General features: G+C 41.8%; 2 protein-coding genes across 2 annotated transcripts in view; one reads left to right on the forward strand and one right to left on the reverse strand.

The window, feature by feature from the left end:
• ELOVL2 (ELOVL fatty acid elongase 2) overlaps positions 1 to 3,715 on the forward strand; it is a 64,034-nt gene extending 60,319 nt beyond the window's left edge. The window contains 3 exon segments of the mRNA XM_042937909.1: positions 706 to 830; positions 1,312 to 1,446; positions 3,222 to 3,715. Coding sequence (XP_042793843.1) covers positions 706 to 830; positions 1,312 to 1,446; positions 3,222 to 3,347 — 386 coding nt within the window. The 3' untranslated portion in view covers positions 3,348 to 3,715.
• A 13,260-nt stretch (positions 3,716 to 16,975) lies between these two features.
• Positions 16,976 to 21,115, reverse strand: part of SYCP2L (synaptonemal complex protein 2 like) — a 112,520-nt gene continuing 108,380 nt past the window's right edge. The window contains exon 33 of the mRNA XM_042937238.1: positions 16,976 to 17,138. The gene's annotated coding sequence lies outside the window, so the exon portion shown is untranslated. The remainder of the gene's footprint in view (positions 17,139 to 21,115) is intronic.

The raw sequence follows: 21,115 nt of genomic DNA on the forward strand, positions 1-21,115 counted from the left end.
CAGGGACTTCACGAAGGTGGCGGCAGGGGCAGGGGAGTGATTACGGCACAAGTTAGCACAGAAATGTCCTGCAGTTGGATTTTAGATATTCCTTGTCCTAGAAGTCCATGAGGTGGTCCAGCTGCTGGGCAGCCTCACTGGCCAGTCCTTCCCCCCACCCCCCGTCCCGTCCCAGCCTTCTCTCCTGCTGCACCTTCTCTCACCTTGCTCTAGCTCTCCTGGTTCTAGGTCCCTGTCAGGTAGAATTTATTAAATTTAAAGAGCAGCCTGATCTCCTGGACTCTTTAGCACCTTGTTAAGCCCTAGACCGAAGGCCCTCTTTCCACAGTCGGAATGGCTCATCAGAGGCATAGTGGAAGCAGAGACACTTCTCTTTCTAAGGAATTCTGCCACCGGTTTGAAGCTAACATTTCATTTTCTCCCTGATCACTCGATAGTAACAACAGTTTAAGGGACAGTAAAGCCTTTGCAAATCAGGAATTACCTGTTTGGTTGGCACTCTGACTGAAAAACCATCCAGTTTTGTCCTATCTCGGTGACTTTTGCGGAATCCTGGAGCAAGAGCTCGGAAACGAGAGTGAATTCATCGTGTGGATTGTGGCAGATAGTGCCACAGGTGTGACCCATCTTCAGCCGTGCTGCACAGGAAGAATCCGTCTCATTTGATGAAGAATGAGCAGTAATTTTTATCCCATACTTTTACAGGTTTCTTTGGACCCACACTGAACAGTTTTATCCACATTCTCATGTACTCCTACTATGGCCTTTCTGTATTTCCATCTATGCACAAGTATCTCTGGTGGAAGAAATACCTCACGCAGGCTCAGCTGGTATGTTATCCCTTCGTTCAGCTCCTCTCCCTGTGAAGCATCGAATATTCTCATGGAGGAAAGAAATCTGTCCCCGTAGGCAGAGGCTTTGCTGTGTGTGAGGAGGCTGCCTGTTTTCCTCTAAAGAGAACCTTTTAAGGATTAAAATCTAGTGTGTCGAAATAAGCTACCTTATTCCTTGCTTCGAAGTGACAGTGATTTAACACAGACGTTAATTTTAAGATTCGTTTTTATCTAAATAAGTGCAACTGCTACTCTTCCATGAGAAAACGAGCGGGCAATTAAATATACTGACTAGCATCGTTTCAAGCGAAATTTCTGGGTAGGATAGTGGGCTGCTTCCGCAGCTTTGCTTTCTTCCTGCAAAACCTAGGGCGTAACAGGAGTCGACTTCTAAATGTTTCGTATTTCCAAATGGTGTATTGCGTGGCTCGGCCTGTCCGCCCCCCAGTGACGCCCCCCCACCCCCACCTCCCCGCAGGTGCAGTTCGTGCTGACCATCACGCACACGCTGAGCGCGGTGGTGAAACCCTGCGGCTTCCCCTTCGGCTGTCTCATCTTCCAGTCGTCCTACATGCTCACCTTAGTCATCCTGTTCTTAAATTTTTACGTTCAGGTAAGTGAAATGTACATCTCCGGTGGCGGAACATAGTGGACTGCGCTCTCGCCTTACATTGGTGTTTAATTTGCCCGAGGAAATCCACTAGCACGTGCTGGTTGGTGATGGAGGCTCGCAAAGTAGAGAGTGAAAACTAACTCTCCCCCTGCCCCCAAGCCCTCCCCTTGAAGGAAAACCACCGTGAATAGCCTTAGTGGGCATTTTATTAAACATTTTTCAGTGCATGCATAAAAAGTTTAATGAAGTCACACGTTGGTAACATGGGACGAAAACATGAAACAAGGGTCTTATATCTGAATCCAGGGCCTCTATACAAATGGAGAAGAACTTAGGCTGAATGAATTGAATATTAAAAAATCGTTTCTATATCAGCACGGTGATGTTGTGACCTATCTGGAAAAAATTCTTTTAAGGCAAGCCACCGTGGAAAGGTCACATTGGCTTTTTCTTTACTAAATGTCATTTTCTTTTTAATCAACAATTTAAATGGAACAGGGCTCCAAAACACGACATCAAAGCAACTCCATTAATACAAAAACTGATGAAGGCGGGGGGAGCAGAGTGCAGGCCTCAGGTGGTGGTAGAGTTTAAATTGCTCTCCTTTGTGGGCTGGGGAAATAGAAAGTAAGCTTCATGAAAAAAAGATGAGAACATACATTTCTATTCCAAACAGTACTTTCCAAATTGAAATCAACTGTATTTCTTTCTTTAGACAATAAATGCTTCATTTTTTTTTAGTTGGCATTTGCTAAAGGTTAACCTGTGGTGGCTTCTCACAAAGTACAACTGTGGGAAAGTGAACTGCTGACAGTCTTTTCAGCGCCATTGGACTGGCTAGGCTTTGTCTTTTATAACAGATAGACGTTTCCTTTGAGAATTTCTGAAGAAATAACCATTGATGGAACCAAACAAAGCCACCCAAAAAACCCAAAAAAAAACAAACAAAAGAAACCCAAAAAAACAAAAACAACTCACACAGCAAAACTGACTGTTAACAGGAAAGCTAAGTGAGTCAACGTGCACTTGGTGTTGAACCTTGAGGATGAGCAGGTAGCCGGCAGGGTGGGCAGTGAGCGTTCAAAACGTTGACCCTACTTGTTGGTTCACACAGAGTCTCTCCTTTAGACTTGAGTATATAATTTCAGGCTTGACCCTTGTTAATATAGGTGCTTTAAAAAAAAAAAAAGTAAAAATGAGACAAAATCAGGTATTTGGACAGAATAAGAAGGATATGCCAAAAACCAAATCAAGCCAGAATCCTGGATACTGGTACTTTTAAGATAACAGCATTTTTTCCAACTTGAATTGGAAAGGATCTAATTTTTAGGAAATGCAAGTAAGCAACTAATGCAGAATAATTTGAATGCCAGTCCTGTAATACATAAGGTGACAGAAACAACCTTTCATTGGAATTCATTCATATTTGTCTCGGTTTTTACCTTATTTTTAGTTTTAACCATTAGCTTAAAAATTGTCAGACAAAAAGTCTTCTGTGGTGGGGGGCCTGGGTGGCTCAGCCGGTTAAGCATCCGACTCTTGATTTCGGCTCAGGTCACAGGTCGTGAGTTCAAGCCCTGGGATTCTCTCTCTTTCCCTCCCTCTCTGCCCACCCCCCCCCACTTGTGCTCCCTCTCTCAAAATAGATAAACTAAAACAAATTCTTACCTGTCCAATACCCAATAAAATCATGAACTGTTTTAGATTATATGCCATGTTGAAGTCTTATTCAAGAATCCTTTTTTCCCTCTCTTCAAAATATACGCATCCAACAGACGTACCGAAAAAAGCCAATGAAGAAAAATACGCAAGAGCCACCTGCAGGGAAAGAAGTTAAGAACGGTTTCTCCAAAGCCTGCTTCGCTGCAACTAATGGGGTAATAAACAAGAAAGCACAGTAAATGCCCAGTAACAGACAAAGCATATATAATAGCCTCACAGATTCGCTTGTTTTAAAGCAAAGACTGAATTGAAAGTTATATATGTTTTAGCATAAACTAATTTCTTTTGAGTTTATAAATCATTTGTACCCGGAATGTATTAATATATTGCTATTAGGTTAATCTGTTAACTGAATGCTTCCGTCAACATACGTGTCACCTCAGACACCGAACTCTGTAGACCTCAGAACTGGTGCGGCTCTGTCTCCTCCCCACAGACTGACCCCCTCACCAGAACCGTCGGTATAACGCCTTATACACGTACAAAGCCAGGAAACACGGAGCCTTGTTTTCCGAAGCCAGTCTTCAAATAAAAAGTTTTATTCAGATTGAAGTGTTTAAAACAAAATGTTAATTACCTTTCTAACTACAGGGTGTCTTAATCTATATTAAGCACTGCTCGCCAGTGTGTAATCAGTCCATTTGTTCCATTAGGACCTGACCCCAGAAAATATGAAAATGGATTACAAACGGAAGACAGGAAAATCTAGCACAACTTTTCTCTCTTAAGGTAGAGTCTGTCAAATTCCTACACTAAGTCTCAACTTAGTGATACGGTAATGAAATTTGTATTTGATTTTGACAATTACTTTTCCTAAGAAGAAAAACTCTTCTGCCAAATCCTCATAGCTCAGGGGCTTCGGATAGGAGTAGTTTCTCACTTTTTAATTTGGTTTCCTTAACTATTCACGTAGTCCTGTCAACCTCCCATGTTAAATTACCCTAGTTTAGGTCGTAAATGGACACCATGATCGGTTTTAAAAGCAGCATCTGAATCTGGCTGCCCGCTTTCTGATCAAGGAATCTTCCCTTCTCCTTGGAAGACTGAGCCACTGGAATATTGATGAATCAGAGCAGTTGGGGCAAAATGGACATTGAATTTGTCCACTCTTGTATTATCCCCAAATACCTGCTGTCACTCTTTTCAGGTTAAGTTTTTGAAAACAGGAAGAAAAAGAGGACTATGGAGAGATCCCAACATGAGCCTTGGGCTGGTAATGAGCCACAGTGAAAAGTGCCAATTTGGCAAACCCGGTATATCCTACCCCTGCCCAGGTAACACGGGTTCTCCTGAGAACAAGCACAAAAGTGGAGGAAAACATAAATATTTTTTTCCTCCCTAAATATTGGACTTTTACTACTAAATTGCATCAAGCATGGAAACAATATGTTTTGAAGATGTGAGGAAGATTTATACCCTATGAAACTAAAAGACTTGCCAACTTTGACGCTTTTTCTTTCCGCTCTTCCCTTTAAAATAACTTTGAGGTCATAATGTTAAGGTCAAACACGGAAGTGCCAGAAAGGCATGCTCGCCATCACCCAGTGTTCAATCTGGGAGTGCCTCTCTGTCCTTTCTCCCCCCCTTGCTTTCTAGTCTGAAAATTATTTCCCCCGTTTAAAAAAGAGCACGGACTTGGGGACGGCATTGCACCACGGACACCAATCCAGGTCTCTCACTTCCCGCTCGTGGCCGCCACCCTCTCAGGCCCCGGCCTGCTTTGCGGAAGGTGACTGACCTTAGCTGGTCTTCGTGGGAAACGTGCTGTGCAGATGCGTGCGTATCACATGTGGGCACTTGGTCCATTTTTATCAAACAGACACCCACTTACTCTTGGATTTACTTTTCTAAGTTTTCTAAAGCTGATTTTTCTAGGGTGCCTAACCCCCGCTTCCTCCCGTCCCATCCTAACAGTGTTGTTACGAGTATTGTCCTCTCCCAGAAACCTGTTTCAAAACAAGGGCTAGCTTCCAGGAGTTATTTCTCCTCTGTAACGAAACGCGAGCTGGACTCCAGTGCAGTTTGGGGTCCCAAACAAGGGCTGAAATCGGTGACCAAAGTGCATTCCAGGTAAAAATGAGACACAGAGGGAAGCCAGACCTCACTGGTCGTTCGTTGTTCGCAGCTTATTCTCAAATGTCAGTGAGGCCCTAAAGTCTCAGACTCTGCGTCACACCTGCAGTTTTGGTGACCTCACGGACCCCATACTGGCAGAGCAAGGCGGGAAGCCAGCCTTTGGCAGAATGGCAAAGCCAGACAGCTGTAAGTACGAGGCAGTTGGAAAAACGTGGGTAGTTGGTACTTCCAAGCTCAACTTAGAGGCGTTAGGATGCTATTTTCCCACTGGGGCTTTCATTCTTGTGAAGCCGACCAAACACTTCTAGCCTTAAACCATTCAAGGGCTGATACAAGAGCTATGAAGTCTTAGCCACAAAAACTGAATCAGGTAAATATTTTAACCTGTCTTTAAGCGTTGGAATTTAAAAAAAAAAAAAAAAAAAAGTCTACATTTAATGTGATTTTCCTAGAACCAGGAAAAAAACTCTCTGTTAAAAACTTTTGTGCCCGAATTTCCTTTTAGTCATAAGAATGAAAATATTTAATACTATAAGCACATGTTACAAATTCAATTTTTTTAAACAAAATGGAATGTTAAATGGAAATGAGGAGACATTTTCAACCCATCAAAACTATACATTGAACCAGTTAGGCTTATTGAAAGATAAGGTCCTCCCTATCCCCGCCAGAGGTATCTATTTTTATTGGTAAGGAAAAATGATATTTACTGTGATGGGCAGAACCGCACTTTGTAAGAGACCATTCTGATACTTCTGTATCATTTTATGATGTTTCTAGAGTCTTCCTTATTTGGAAAATAAGGATATCACTTTTTTGTTTTCTTTTGAAAGTACTTGAGAACATAATATCATGATTGGGGTGGACAGGGAAGCAGGAGAAGCCATTTTTCTTTGTAGACAGATAAAAAGCATTCTGTATGATTGTTGTATAATAAATTGATTTTTACACTAAAGCAAAGCATGTTGAGATTATTCTTATTTGGTTGCAAGAAGTTAAAACGTGTGCCTGCGTGGTATTCCAAATGACCAATTTTACTCAGGAATTTTTTTTTAATAAAGGGATATTTTAGTAATTAATTTTAGACAGTTCTTCATTTCAATAAAAAGTGCACGGCCTTTTATGTAGCATTATTAGTATATGAATACTATGTAAAACTATTTCAGAAAATGGTCATTACAAGAAAAACTTAAGACCAATTAGAGGAGTAGAGGCTATAATGGCTATTATAAATTTAATGGTTTAATATAATGGTTATATTAAATTTACTGTGTGGGAGCACCAGCTTGGTTGAGGGGACGATGTTAGGCAGAAACACCATACAGTGCTCTGAAGCCTCCAACTATAGCTCTGTAGAGTGCCCAGACCAGCAGAGAGGGTGCTGCTTCCGCTCAGGAGTGGGATGTAAGCTTTGACCATGGGGAAGCCCAAGAAAGACACGTCAGTCAAGGTCATAGGGCAGGATCACCGATGGGTGGTGCATCAATGGAGAGTTTTGAACGGTTACAAGACAGGCCCAAAGGACGTGCTCAAAGTCTGTTTACGAAATGGCTTAAATTCCTGGATGGTAACAGGGATGGGGCAGGGGTGGGAGAAAGGGTACGGGAGGTGGCACAGAAGGGGGAAGGTTCAGTTTCGCTATCTGAACGGGGACCCGAGTTTTCGGTGGGGGGGGGGGGGGGAGGAGAGGACATTTTAAAAAGTTTCCTTGTAACCTACTGAGGTTTCATTTAAACAGTGGGTAGATAGGAGCACTCTCAACAATAGCCAAATTATGGAAAGAGCTTAAATGTCCATCAACTGATGAATGGATAAAGAAATTGTGGTTTATATACACAATGGAACACTATGTGGCAATGAGAAAGAATGAAATCTGGCCTTTTGTAGCAACGTGGATGGAACTGGAGAGTGTGATGCTAAGTGAAATAAGCCATACAGAGAAAGACAGATACCATATGGTTTCACTCTTATGTGGATCTTGAGAAACTTAACAGAAACCCATGGGGGAGGGGAAGGAAAAAAAAAAAAAAGAGGTTAGAGTGGGAGAGAGCCAAAGCATAAGAGACTCTTAAAAACTGAGAACAAACTGAGGGTTGATGGGGGGTGGGAGGGGAGGGTGGGTGATGGGTATTGAGGAGGGCACCTGTTGGGATGAGCACTGGGTGTTGTATGGAAACCAATTTGACAATAAATTTCATATATTAAAATAAATAAATAAAAAATAAAAAATGGTATGTTTATACAAGAAAATATAGGACTAAATAATATTGAAAAAAAATTTAAAAAAAATAAACAGTGGGTGGAACCAATTCACGTGTAAAAACAAGCCTTTTTGTCTCTGTGTCAAGGCCTAATAATTCGTTGTAGAGTGAAAGAGCTGCCTGACACGTGGGAAGCATTCACCCAAACACATTTCCTAGTTTCTGTATAAAAAGAAGATTGCCGTGTGTTTTTATTACAGCAGGCTTTCTTCAAAATCGGCTACTAAGTTCACGTACTTAGGAGACAGCTGTCTTCCCAGGCAAAGAAGTAAGCACTCGTACAAGACTACGGTCACCTGAGATATCCTTTCACCTTCAGTCATGGAGAAGAGGAAACGTGATCAATGTGTAGGTCATTTTGCCCTGTTAAAGCGTGTAGAGGGGACACTGGAATAAGAGCAGGAGGGCGCAAATCTGAAATTCGTACCCTCATCGGGCAGCTTGTCAGCACAGGTCATCGTGCATCTGCAGAGCAGCTCACGGGGAGCCCTCGAGGAAGGTGTCTGCGGCCAGGTCACGTTCGGCAGCCCGGGTGAGGCAGACCTCTGCTCCCTCCGTGCACTCGAAGCTCGTGGCACCGACCTGCGCCGTTTGCAGGCACCGCCGTCTGTAGCCCGGAGATGGGCCCGTGAGCTTGTTTTTGCCACAGTTACATCTGCCTTTGGCCAACAAACCTAGCCGCCCCCCGAAAGGCACGTGGGTCTGTGACTCCCGAGCATTGAACAACAAAAGGCAAGGTTTTGCAGCGTTGCCTGGGATAATGTCACGTACGAAGAGGGAAATAGACTTCACACCTGCTAGTAACGAATAGAAGTCGCACATTTCTCTGAAAGATTTAAGCACTCTGCCTGGGCTAGTCCATGTAAAACTGGCCCTTATGTTTTTAATGCTAGTTTAGTCCTACGGGATCTGATAAACTCTGGAAATAGGAATGTTCACTTAAATATTTGTCAAATCTACCTCGCCCAGTGCTGCGTATTACACTAGAGGTACAGAGGCGCCCCAGGTGAAATCCTGCCCGTAGCCTTCATAGTCTGGTTAAGTAGATGGAGAAATGTTTAGTTAGAAAATAATGGACGCGTTAAAAATAGTGGGGGCGCCTGGGTGGCTCAGTCGGTTAAGTGTCCGACTCTTGGTTTCTGCTCAGGTCACGATCGCGCAGTTCGTGTGTCCGAGCCCCACATCAGGCTCTGCGCTGACAGTGGGGAGCCTGTTTGGGATTCTCTCCCTCCCTCTCTGCCCTTCCCACACACTATCTCCAAAATAAACTTAAAAACAACAGCTTACCAAGAAAACTTTCCTAAAGGAGGCAATAATGCCTGAGCTTAGTTTTTGATGGATGGGAAATTGTCCATATAGACAAGGAAGGGACCTTGTTCAAAAAAATTCCAGAAGTTAAACACCTAGGATTCCAATGGATTCCATTACTTGAACAAGTATTTGAATGCCCCCTATGTGCCAAGCATTGTCCCAGAATTTGGAATAAAATGGTAAAAAGAACAGACGAGCGGTCTGCTCTTAAGGAGCTCATGTCTAGTGGGCACCTTCTAGAGGGAAAACAAGCAGTTACCACGCTCTGTAAGATGTGCTATTCACATTAACAAACATGCACTGGGGTCAAGAAGCCTTTGTGCCTAAAAAAGGGAGAGGAGAAAGCTGGCCCCGCCAGAGACTTAGCCAAAAACGAAGGCCTAAGAAGCACTGAGAGAAAGAGGAGGAAGTAGTGTCCCAGAGGCCAAGAGAATATTTAAACAGACTCAGATGCTGCAAGGTTATCAGGTGGGCAAATGCTGGGGGGAAAAAAGGGCATTAGGTTTGGTCAATGGGAGGCAATTAGCAGATTTCAGGGGCTTTAGAGTTAATGAGAAGCCCTCCCCCCACCCCCCACCAATCAAGCCATATAGAAATAATGTCTAAGAGTTGGAAACAGGAAGGGAGAGCTCTAGCTGCTAAAAGAGAGTGAAGCTGAGTGAGTTAGAGGGCAAGTCCAATGACCTCACAGCTTGCGGGGAAGGATCGGGCAGTCGGGCCCCTCCCTTTGTTCCCACAGGAAAACTACTCAGAGTCCACTGCTGCATCACCTGAGAGCCATCGATGGCCTTGAACGGACCCTACACAGAAAGCAGCCCAGGGGCGTCCTGCCCTTGGGCAAGGCTTGGCCTCACTCTCTTTGCCACAGGAAGGGTGGAGAAGGAGCCAAGGGGTGGGAGAGATACGAAGACGGGAGGGTCACCCACAGAGCCCAACTTGTGTCTCAAACTGCAAAGTCCAGTTCAAGATGGCAACGTAGGAAGAGTCTGAACTCGCCTCCCCCACAGAACACACCAAATCACATCTATTGATTCAACAGTTCCTCCTGAAGAACGATCGAGGGCTGACCGAACGGCTACTGAACAACCCCAGGCAAAGAAACCAGCAAGAGAGACGGAGACGTGGTAACAAAGGGAACCCCCACTCCCAACTCTGTGACCAGCAGTGGGGAGGGACAGTACTGAGAAATCAGGAACAGATCCCTCTCTGTCCTTGGGCACAGAAAAAAACCCAAGGCTTAAGAGAGCAACACTAGAACTCTACCAAGCAGCAGGGTCACCGCAAGAACTCTCTCCAGGTCAGAGGGACCGGAGAATGACACAGTTTACATTGCCACCCTACCTTGGGAGCTTGGACTGGAACAGAGTCCAGCCACCATGACAAGCAGGTCTGGTTGTTTTGGTGGGCTTGTGACCGCAGCAAACCCAGGGTCCACAAGCCCACGCCAGCCCTAGACACGCTGGAACACAGAAAAAGAACCATGGTTTAAAAGGGCAGAGGAACTATGGGAACCCTCTCCCTTCCATCTGAAGGGCCCAGACTGGAGCAGGTCTGGCTGCCCACAAGCGGTGGGTTCAAGACGCCATATTGGAGGGCCCTGGTACCATAACTGAAGCCCACAGGAGCCCTGGCCATGATGGTGCACAGAAAATAAAAAGCCAAGGTTTACAAGAGCTGAGGAACTGTGGGAAGGTTCTCTTCCCCTCCACCTTCAAAGTCCAGACGAGAACAGGGTCCGGCTCATGGTGAGTGTGCCACCTCAGTAAGCCCAGTGTTCACAAGCCCACACCAGCTCCCCTGTGGTGCTGGGGCACAGAAAACACAAGCTATGGTTTTGTGGGATTTTTATTTCTTTTCCTTTTAAAAATTTGTCAGGTCTTGTTCGTATTTTTTTCTTTTTGGTCTTATTCTTTTTTCTTTTAGTTTACTCTTTTTAAAACTTCATTGTTTTTTCCCTTTATTCTTTCTGTAGAAAGCCATGGTTTAAGAGAGTAGCTGGCGTATACAGCCACACAGCTCCAGCCATCCAGCAGAAGTCACAAAGCACACACAGTCTACGTAGGGAACACCATACAGGGGACCACTCCTTCAACTGTAGGAGAAGTAGCCATCTTGCTTAGTCCACAGTAAAAAGCACAAAAAGTCAAGCAAAATGGGGAAACAGAGAAATATACTTAAAAAAAAAAACTCAGAAAAAGGACCAAATGAAACAGATCAGTAATATGTCTGATAAAGAATTGAAGTAATGATTATAAAGATATTACTGGGCTGGAGAAAAGAATGGAAGAACTCATTCCAAGAAGTGAGACAAAAAAAAAATATTAAAAAGAACTAAGCAGGAGAGCACCTGGGAGGCTCATTCGGTTAAGTATCCAACTTCAGCTCAGGTCATGGTCTTGCAGTGTGTGAGTTCAAGCCCCGCATCAGGCTCTCCACTGTCAGCAAAGACCACTTCAGATGCTCTGTCTCCCTCTCTCTGCCTGTCTCACCGGTCCTCTCTCTCGCTCTCAAAAATAAATAAACTTAAAAGAACCAAGGAGAGCTTAAGAATACAATAACTGAAATAAGAAAACACTAAAGGGAATCAATAGATTAGAGGATGCAGAGGAACATATCAGCGATATGGAAGAGTAATGCAACAAACTAAACAAAAAGAAAACAAAATTAATGAGGTTAGATTAAGGGAGCTCTTAAGCAACATCAAGTGAAAAAAACACTTGCATTATATGGGTCCCAGAAGGAGAGAGAAAGGTCTAGAAGACTTATTTAAAGAAATAAAAACTGCAGGAGTACCTGGGTGGCTCAGTCGGTTAAGTGTCTGACTCTTGATTTCAGCTCAGGTCATGATTTCACAGTGGTAGGATCGTGCCTCGCATCAGGCTCAGCATGGAGCGTGGAGCCTACTTGGGATTCTGTCTCTCTCCCCAACTTTCTCAAAATAAATAAATAAACTAGGGGGCCTGGGTGGCTCAGTCAGTTAAGCATCCAACTTCGCTCAGGTCATGATCTCACAGTTCATGTGTTTGAGCCCAACGTGGGGCTCTGTGCTGACAGCTCGGAGCCTGCTTCAGATTCTGTATCTCCTTCTCTCTTTGCCCCTATCTCCTGCTCATGCTCTGTCTTGCAAAACTAAATAAAATGTTTTTTTTAAAAAATTAAAAATAAGTAAACTTTAAAAAGAGAAATAACTGAAAACTTCCCTAACTTGAGGGAAATAGATATCCCAAGTCCAAGAAGCAAAGAGAGTTCCAAAGAAGATGAACCCAAGGCGGTCCACACCAAGGCACATAATAATTAAAATGTCAAAGGTTAAAGATAAAGAGAGGATCTCAGAAGCAGCAAGAAACAAACAGTTACTTACAAGGGAAAATTTATAAAACTATCAGCTGATTTTTCAGCAGAAACTGTGCAAGCCAGAAGAGAGTAGCATAGTATATTCAAAGTGCTGAAAGCAAAAAACCTACAACTAAGAATACCCAGCAAGGTTATCATTCTGATTTGAAGGAGAGATAAAGTTTCCCAGACAAACAAAAGCTAAAGTAGTTTCTCACCGTTAAATCAGCTTTACAAGAAATGTTAAAAGGACTTCTTTAAGTGGAAAAGAAGTGGCCATAATTGGACATAAGTAAAAGAGGAATAAAAAGATGTAAAATATGACAACATATACTTAAAATGTGGAGAAGCGAGTAAAAAGAGAAGGGGGAATCTTTTTGTTTTTAAGAATGTGTTTGAACTCAAATGACCATCAAATTAACATGGAATGCCATTTAGTTAGGATGTAAATGGTAACCTCATGGTTACCATAAACCCAAAACCTATGATAGACACACACAAAATAGAAAGAAAGCCAAATAAAACACTATAGACATTCCTCGATCACAAAGAAAGAGAGTAAGAGAAGAAGAACTACAAAAACAACCAGAAAACAAAATTTTTAAATGGCAATAGGTACATACCTATCAATAATTACTTTAAATGTAAATGGCCTAAATGCTCCAATCAAAAGACAGAGTGGTGGAATAGAAATTAAAACACACACACACACACACACACACACACACACACACACACACAAGACCCATCTATACACTGCCTACAAGAGGTTCAGCTCAGATGTAAAGACACAAACTGAAAGTGAAGGGATGGAAAAACATTCCACATGCAAATGGAACTGATCAAAGAGCCAGGGTAGCAATACTTATATTAGACGAAATAGGCTTTAAAACAAAGATTTTAACAAGAGACAAAGAAAGCCATTACACAATGATAAAGGGATCAGCCCAACAGGAGAATATAACAACTGTAAATATCTATGCACCTACCACTGGAGCATCTAAATACATGAAGCAAATATTAATGGACATAAAGAGATAAATCGATGATAATACAAAAGTAGGGGACTTTAATACTCTGTTCACATCAATGGATAGATAATCTAGACAGAAAATCAATGAAGAAACAATGTCTTTGAATGACACATTGGACCAGATAGATACAACAGATATATACAGAACATTCAACCCCAAATCAGTAGAATCCACATTCTTTTCATGTGCACATGAAACATTCTGAAAAACAGATCACATGTTAGGCTGTAAAACAAGCCTCAATAAATTTAAGAAGACTTAAATCAAACCATGTATCTTTTCTGACCACCACAGTATGAATCTAGTAATAATTCACAAGAAAAAAACTGGAAAAAACACAAACACATGGAGACGAAATAACATGATACTAAACAACCAATGAGCCAATGAAACAAAGAAGAAATTAAAAAAAAAAACATGGAAACAAATGAAAATGGAAACATGATAGTCCAAAATCTCTGGGGCACAGCAAAAGCAGTTCAAAGAGCAAAGTATATGGCAGTACAGGCCTACCCCAAGAAACAAGAAAAATTTCAAATAATCTGACCTTAAGCCTAAGAAATTAGAAAAAGAACAACAAAATCTGGGGTAAGCAGAAGAAAGGAAATAATAAAGATCAGAGCAGAAATAAATGACATAGACACTTAAAAAAGAAAATCAGTAAAACAAACAGCTGGTCCTTTCAAAAGATAAACAAAATTCACAAATTCTTAGTCAAACAAATCAAGAAAAAAAAAGATAAAGGACCCAAATAAAATCAGAAATGAAAGTGGAGAAATAACAACTCACATCACATAAATACAAAAAATTATAAGAGATTACTGTGATAAGATATATTCCAACAAACTGGACAACCTAAAAGAAATGGATAAATTCTTAGAAATATGTAATCTTCCAAAACTGAACCAGGAAGAAATATAAAATCTGAATAGACTGATTACAGGTAATGAAATTAAATCAGTTATTTAAAAACTACCAAAAAAAAAAAAAAAAAAGTCCAGGACCAGATGGATTCAAAATTGAATTCTATCAAATATTTAAAGATTTAATACCTATTTGCCTCAAACAACTCCAAAAAATAGAAGAGGAAGGAAAACTTCCAAATATATTCTGTAAGACCAGTATTACTGTGATACCAAAACCAAAGACACCGCAAAAAAAGAAAAGTACAAGCCAATATCTCTAATGAACACAGATGCAAAAATCCTCAACAAAATATGAGCAAGCCACATACAACAAAAAAATTATTCATCGCAATCAGGTGGAATTTAGTTCTGGGATGCAAGGACGGCACAACATTCCCCAGTTGGTCAACATCATACACCATATCAACAAAGCAAAGAATAAAAAACCTATAATCCTCTCAGTAGATGCAGAAAAGCATTTGACAAGATTTAACATTCATTCATGATAAAAACTCAACAAAATGAGGTTAGAGGGAACATACGTCAACATAATAAGGGCTATAAATGACAAACCCACAGCTAACATCATCTTCAATGGTGAAAAATTGAGAGCTTTCCCTCTAGCGTCAGGAGCAAAACAAGGATGTACACTCCCACTTTTTATTTAACATAATACTGGAAGTCCTAGCCAAAGGATCAGCCAAAACAAAGAAATAAAAGGCATCCATATTGGTAAAGAAGAAGTTAAATTATAACTATTTGCAGATGACATGATACCATACATAGAAATGAATTCAGTGAAATGGTAGGATACAACATTTATACCCAGAAATTTGTAGCATTTCTAGAAATTAACAACAAAGTTGAAATTCTTTTAAATACCATTTACAATTGGACCACAAAGAACACCCAGAAATAAACTTAGCCAAAGAGGTGAAAGACCTATATTCTGAAAACTATAAAACACTGATGAAAGAAATTGAAGATGACACAAACAGAAAGATATTCCATACTCATAGATTAGAAGAATATTGTCAAAATATCCACATTACCCAAAGCAATCTACAGATTCAATGCAATCTTTATCAAAATACCACAGCATTTTTCACAGAACGAGCACAAATAATACTAAAATCTGTATGGAACCAGGGGCGCCTGGGTGGCTCAGTTGGCTGGGGACTGACTTCAGCTCAGGTCACGATCTCACAGTTTGGGAGTTCGAGCCCCGCGTCGGGCTCTGTGCTGACAGCTCAGAGCCTGGAGCCTGCTTCGGATTCTGTGTCTCCGCCTCTCTCTGCCCCTCCCCTGCTCACCCTCTGTGTCTCTCCATCTCTCTGTAATAAATAAACGTTAAAAAAAAAAATCTCTTCCTTAGCTACCATGTTCATTTGTCATTCTCATAAAGTCCTTCTAATCAAGCCAGTAAAGGCGCTTCCGTTTGGGTCTGGATAAACTTTTTTTCAAAAATTGTTAACGTTTATTTATTATTGAGAGACAGAGAGAGACAGAGCATGAACAGAGGAGGGGCAGAGAGAGGAGACACAGAATGCGAAGCAGGCTCCAGGCTCCCAGCTGTCAGCACAGAGCCCGACGCAGGGCTCGAACTCACGAACCGGGAGATCGTGACCTGAGCTGAAGTTGAACTCTCAACCGACTGAGCCACCCAGGTGCCCCTGGGCCTGGACAAACTTAATTTCCACTAATACTCCATAGTATTACAGCCTTGGACCATTCCTGCATTTCTCTGCCTCTGTTCCAGGATTCACATTAGTCCCTCTGTGCTAACCCTAGAGAAACCTACCCTATCCTTCAAGATCTCATAATGGCACTTTTCCTCCAGGAAGCTGTCCCTGATCACCCCAACAAAAATGACCTCTCCCTCCTCACAACCCTGCTTGTGCCCAGTTTACACTTCACTTAGGACCCTTGTCACACACAACCTTGAGATTTTTCAGTTACCTGGTGTCTTAAGACTAACTTCTTACTAAGATCATGCCTTACCCATCCTACCCTGGGAGCTGACTGAAGGCTTTGGAGGGAACAGCTCTCAGATATATGTTTACCGGTTACCAGAAGTCATATCCATTCTTTAGATGTTGTTCACTGAAGATGGTCAATGTAATGGCACTGAAATCCACAAAACTCCAGGTCACCAGGAACTGTAAGCCCTAAACTGGATATACCCACACGAGATGAAGTGAATTAGATCCTATGGACTTAAATAAAAAGTGTTCTTCTACTCTTTTATAAAGCTTACTATAATGTACTAAACCATAGCTCATTAAAAAATTCTAAAGAAAAAAGACGACCATTAAATTGAGGCTGTAAACATTTGTTTTGGCAGACTAAATTTACACAACACGTAAGATATTATGTCACGATCATATAAGTTAACTGTTTTCAGTCCGTAGTCTTTAACTGCACTCATCCAATTATGAACAGAGTTCGTTTGTAGATGGCCTCGAATTACATAGGTTTTATTTTTCCAAAATAGATTCACTCAACTGTGCATGCAAACTTCATGCATTCAGACTTTATTAGAGCACTTAGGAATTGTCACATAGGCATGTCTCCTCTGCTAAAGCTGGCCGTTTTGTTTAAGTGCTGAAGAAAATAGAATATTTGCAGATCCAATGAAATAATAAGTATTTCAAAATACAACACTGTTTTCATCTGAGCTATTTGATCACAAATTAAATCTTCCCTCTACGAGACAGACCAAACAGCAGGTATACAGATGCTAAGATTTCCCCCCAAAACTCGAGGACACCTCAAATAAAAGACTGATTTTACTTTAAAATCATTAAAAAAAAAAGCAACACCCCAAGTTAGTAAACATCCTGAGCTTCCTATTTTCTGACCAAATTTTGATACAGAACGCTAACTTTTATGACAACTGGACAATAACACAACTACAAACTACCAACATATCCTGTTCTATTTCCAACTCTGCAGTTCTCAGGGATGCCATTTGGAGCAGAGCAAAATGAAGAAGCCAGGGCCACCGCTGTGTGACCCAAGCCAGCTTTGTCGTCTTCAGGTGGCTCAGACTGGTGGGGAAAAAAAAAAAAAAAAGAAAGAACAGCAATTAGTTGAGCCTGAACTACCCAGCTCTTGGTCCCTTAGAACTCGGTGAGCCAACATGAATGTCACTCTGTTTTATCAGCTACGTCCCTAACTCAGATATCCAGCGAAGTTCTGTCTTCCATGGCCACTGGAAGCTAAAGTCAGTTCATTGCGGGAGAACTGGCTGGAGTCAAAATCACCCTGCAAAAACGTCTCGAACGTGTGACGCTTCGAGGATGTGCCCGCCATCTCTCAACAGTCCAGCACAGCAGGTTATTTTTTTCCTCCCGTATTGAAGAAAAGACCAGTATTTCTTGGGTGGAATACCAAAGGCTGGGCTGGCTTTCGGGGCTGTGCTGTGTGCAAAATGCATGTTTGTTAATACACGGATTGGGACGGAGCCCAACGTGATGCTCATAAAACAAGATGTAGGTAAGAGCTGATATCAAGGAGGGAACTGATTTTCCCGTCCTAAAGCGTCCTAGGCGCAGGCTCATCTGCAAAGAATGGCAGACAGAATCACCTGTGTGATTTAAGTTGTTTCTCTTTTTTCTGTGTTCAGCTCGGGTAATTTGACTTGGGCATGAGAGACAGTACTAGATACCTACCCAACATCTGTTCTCCCTTTCTTCCTTATTTACAGAACCCCACTTGTTAGGAAGACAGTAGCAGTTAAATTCTCCCCCAACTCCCTTTCAACCAGGGTGGGCTACTGACCCAGTCAGTAAGATGGAGACAAACTTCTGTTGGTTTGGGCTTCCACGAAAACAGTTTTCTTAATTTAGAAAAAAACGGAAGGGGAAGGTAGATTTTCCTGGCACACGTCTTTGACCTTTCACATTTCACCTATTCTCGTCCTTCCTACCTGGAGTGTAGAAGAGATACCCAGAAGTAGAGTGGACACTCTATCGAGCCCAAAGCCATATGAAGGATGGCTGAGCAGGAAACTAAAGGGACCTGGGTCTCTGATGGCTGCTTACTGTTACCGCATCACCGGCCCTGGATAACCTCCCTCCCTCTGGGCTGCCGCTTACAGGGAAAAAATAAAACCCCTGTTTGGTGTAGCTGCTGCAGCCTGATTCCTGTTACATGTGACCAACTGTAACATGTACATTTAATTCACATTTGATCCAGTTCTCCAGTAGAGCTGGGAATTAGGCTAATATTCTTAGCCCAGATTTGTCTTTTTCCTACATCCTCTTTTAGTGCTATTTTGATGTGAAGATTTGTTATTTTTGTTTCTCTAAATTTTGGGGGGCCTTCCCAAATTTTTTCCTGATAATTCAAGTGATTCAAGATATAGGTCAAGTGATTCAAGATATAGGTAAAAGGATGATCACTACAAAATTATTTGTAATAATAATTTAAAATAAGCTGGATGTGCATCAATAGGGAATCAAATGTATAAGTTGTAGCAGGTCCACAACCTAGAATATTTTATAGTTATTAAAAAATAATTCTGGACTTGGAAAAGGATCCTTTTATTGCTCAGAGAACAAAAATACACATAATATTTAGTATAACATTTATGTTACTTAAAGACATACACATGTATACTTATACAGACATTTGTATACATTCTTCTATAAGTATTGACAAAGTGTCTGAAAGAACATATACCAAACTATAAAGAGGTGGTTACTTCTAGATCACAGGTAAGAAGGAGGGTTAAGGAAAGGGGGAAAAATAACTCTTTATAAATGTTATGCTGTCTGAGTTTATTCCACAAAAGTAATTCGTATCCGGGACTAAATTCTAAAAATACAGAAGTAGTCTAGATTCACCTAAAATGTCACTACACAGAAATACCCCAGTTTTGGTGCATATCTTCTAGAATCTAGACCTCTCACTGTGTATACATGCACGTACGTTGTACAAACTCTCTTGTCACACCATCCTCCTTGTTATCTCATTGGTCAACTGGTTCTTCTCTTCTTCTCGCTTCATCTCCCTGGAGCAGCCCAAGAACTTCTCTCTATGCTGGCCCTTCTCTCTATGCTCAGTCCCTAAGTCAATTCAGCCAGTCTTATGCTCAGCTTTCTCTTTCCACACCGAATCAGTCTCTTTCATCACACTTTTTTTCTTCTTACCACTGTCACGAATTTTTATCTATTTACTCTTCACTCTCTGTCTATCCTACTAAAATGTACCCTCTAGACGGTCAAGGACCTCTTGGGTATCATTCTAACCCCAGCAGTGAAGACAATACTTGGCACCTAATAGATGCAGCAGTTTGTGGAGTGAATGGACATAATACACCCTCATCGAACATTTAAAACAAGTGGGATCTGGGGCGCCTGGGTGGCTCAGTCAGTTGAGCATCCGACTCTTGATTTTGGCTCAGGTCATGATCTCACAGTTCAGGAGGTGGAGCCCCACATGGGGCTTTGTGCTGACAGCACAGAGCCTGCTTGGGATTTTTTTTCTCTATTTCAAAATAAATAAATAAACTTAAAAAAAATAAAACTAAAAAAACCAAATGGGATCACGTGATATGCAATGCTTTTCAAGAGGCTTTTAACTTTTTACTCACGATCGAGTGTCTTCCCGAATCAATTAATCTAATCTAATTCTTTTCAATGGCAACGCGACATAACCTGTAAGTGTATCGATCTATTTAACCAGGCTCCAGCTAGGCATTCAGGCACTTTCCAACAGCTCCTTATCAGAACTGTTATACATACTACTCTACATTTCCTTGCGCAGTCCAATTTAATCTTTAAGAGAGTTCTCTAGAAGTGGGATTGCCGGGTCAAACATCACAAAGCACAACTTTGGATCCCAAAGGAGTTCTTAAAAGTCAACCACTTTTTTTTTTTTTGATAACTACTATACTCTGAGATATATGTAATTACATTCTTAATGAATATATTTTCATTATATGGTCTACTTAGGGAATCTACCTTAGACCTCTAAATTGAAATTTTCAAGTCGATAACTGTATAAAAACCCCATTATTAAATGCTGTGGGAAAGAAGCAAACAGTATTCAAAGAACCCAACCAGGTGAGAGGGTTGCTATCTTTAAAGCGACTGCATCCGGGGCGCCTGGGTAGCGCAGTCGGTTAAGCGTCCGACTTCAGCCAGGTCACGATCTCGCGGTCCGTGAGTTCGAGCCCCGCGTCAGGCTCTGGGCTGATGGCTCGGAGCCTGGAGCCTGTTTCCGATTCTGTGTCTCCCTCTCTCTCGGCCCCTCCCCTGTTCATGCTCTGTCTCTCTCTGTCCCAAAAATAAATAAAAAACGTTGAAAAAAAAAATTAAAGCGACTGCATCCAAGAACAGGATAGTTCGTAGTTGTTCAACACATTCCGTATTTGTTTACTCCGTGGGCCTCACAATACTTCCAGAAAGCTCACAGGGTGGTAGCCCCACGAGCTGCTGGGCCATCTAGAGAAGCATTAGGGCTCATAGTAATACTTCTATAAACTTCTTCCTTGAAAAATCTCTCCATGTCCATCCCATCCTGTCTCCAATCCTCGGCCTTCCCAATATCCTCGGCCTCTTCTTGAAAGAAAATGTCTCCCTCCCTTCTCCTTCTCACTAAAATGTGGTTGACTTCTGAGGGTGCCACCTTCCCCAACACCCTCTCTCAATTAAAAGTTTTGTCGTTGCTGTTGTTCTTTTTAACTCTGTTATCCCATTACTTCCTGGCCAGGCAGAGAAACAGGTATTCTCCTTGCTCCAAAATGCCAAATACAGGAATTGTTCTCCTGCAGACACTTCTCTGCTGCTTATGCCAACCATCTGAATTATCATCCGTCACCCATCATCTTGGCCCCTCTGTTCACTTGGCCCTGCTTCCTGTCAAGCCTTAGTAGTTACTGAAACTCCGTCATAAGGGACCCACCTTCACTCTCTGGCTTCTCAGTTCTTTCACTTCCTCACCTCGTATAGGATTTTCTTCCATTTCACCATAGCTACACTCTCTCGGATGTTATCATTACAGAAATCCTGATCATAAC

Source organism: Panthera leo, chromosome B2, assembly GCF_018350215.1.
Source record: "Panthera leo isolate Ple1 chromosome B2, P.leo_Ple1_pat1.1, whole genome shotgun sequence".
NCBI lineage: Eukaryota > Metazoa > Chordata > Mammalia > Carnivora > Felidae > Panthera > Panthera leo.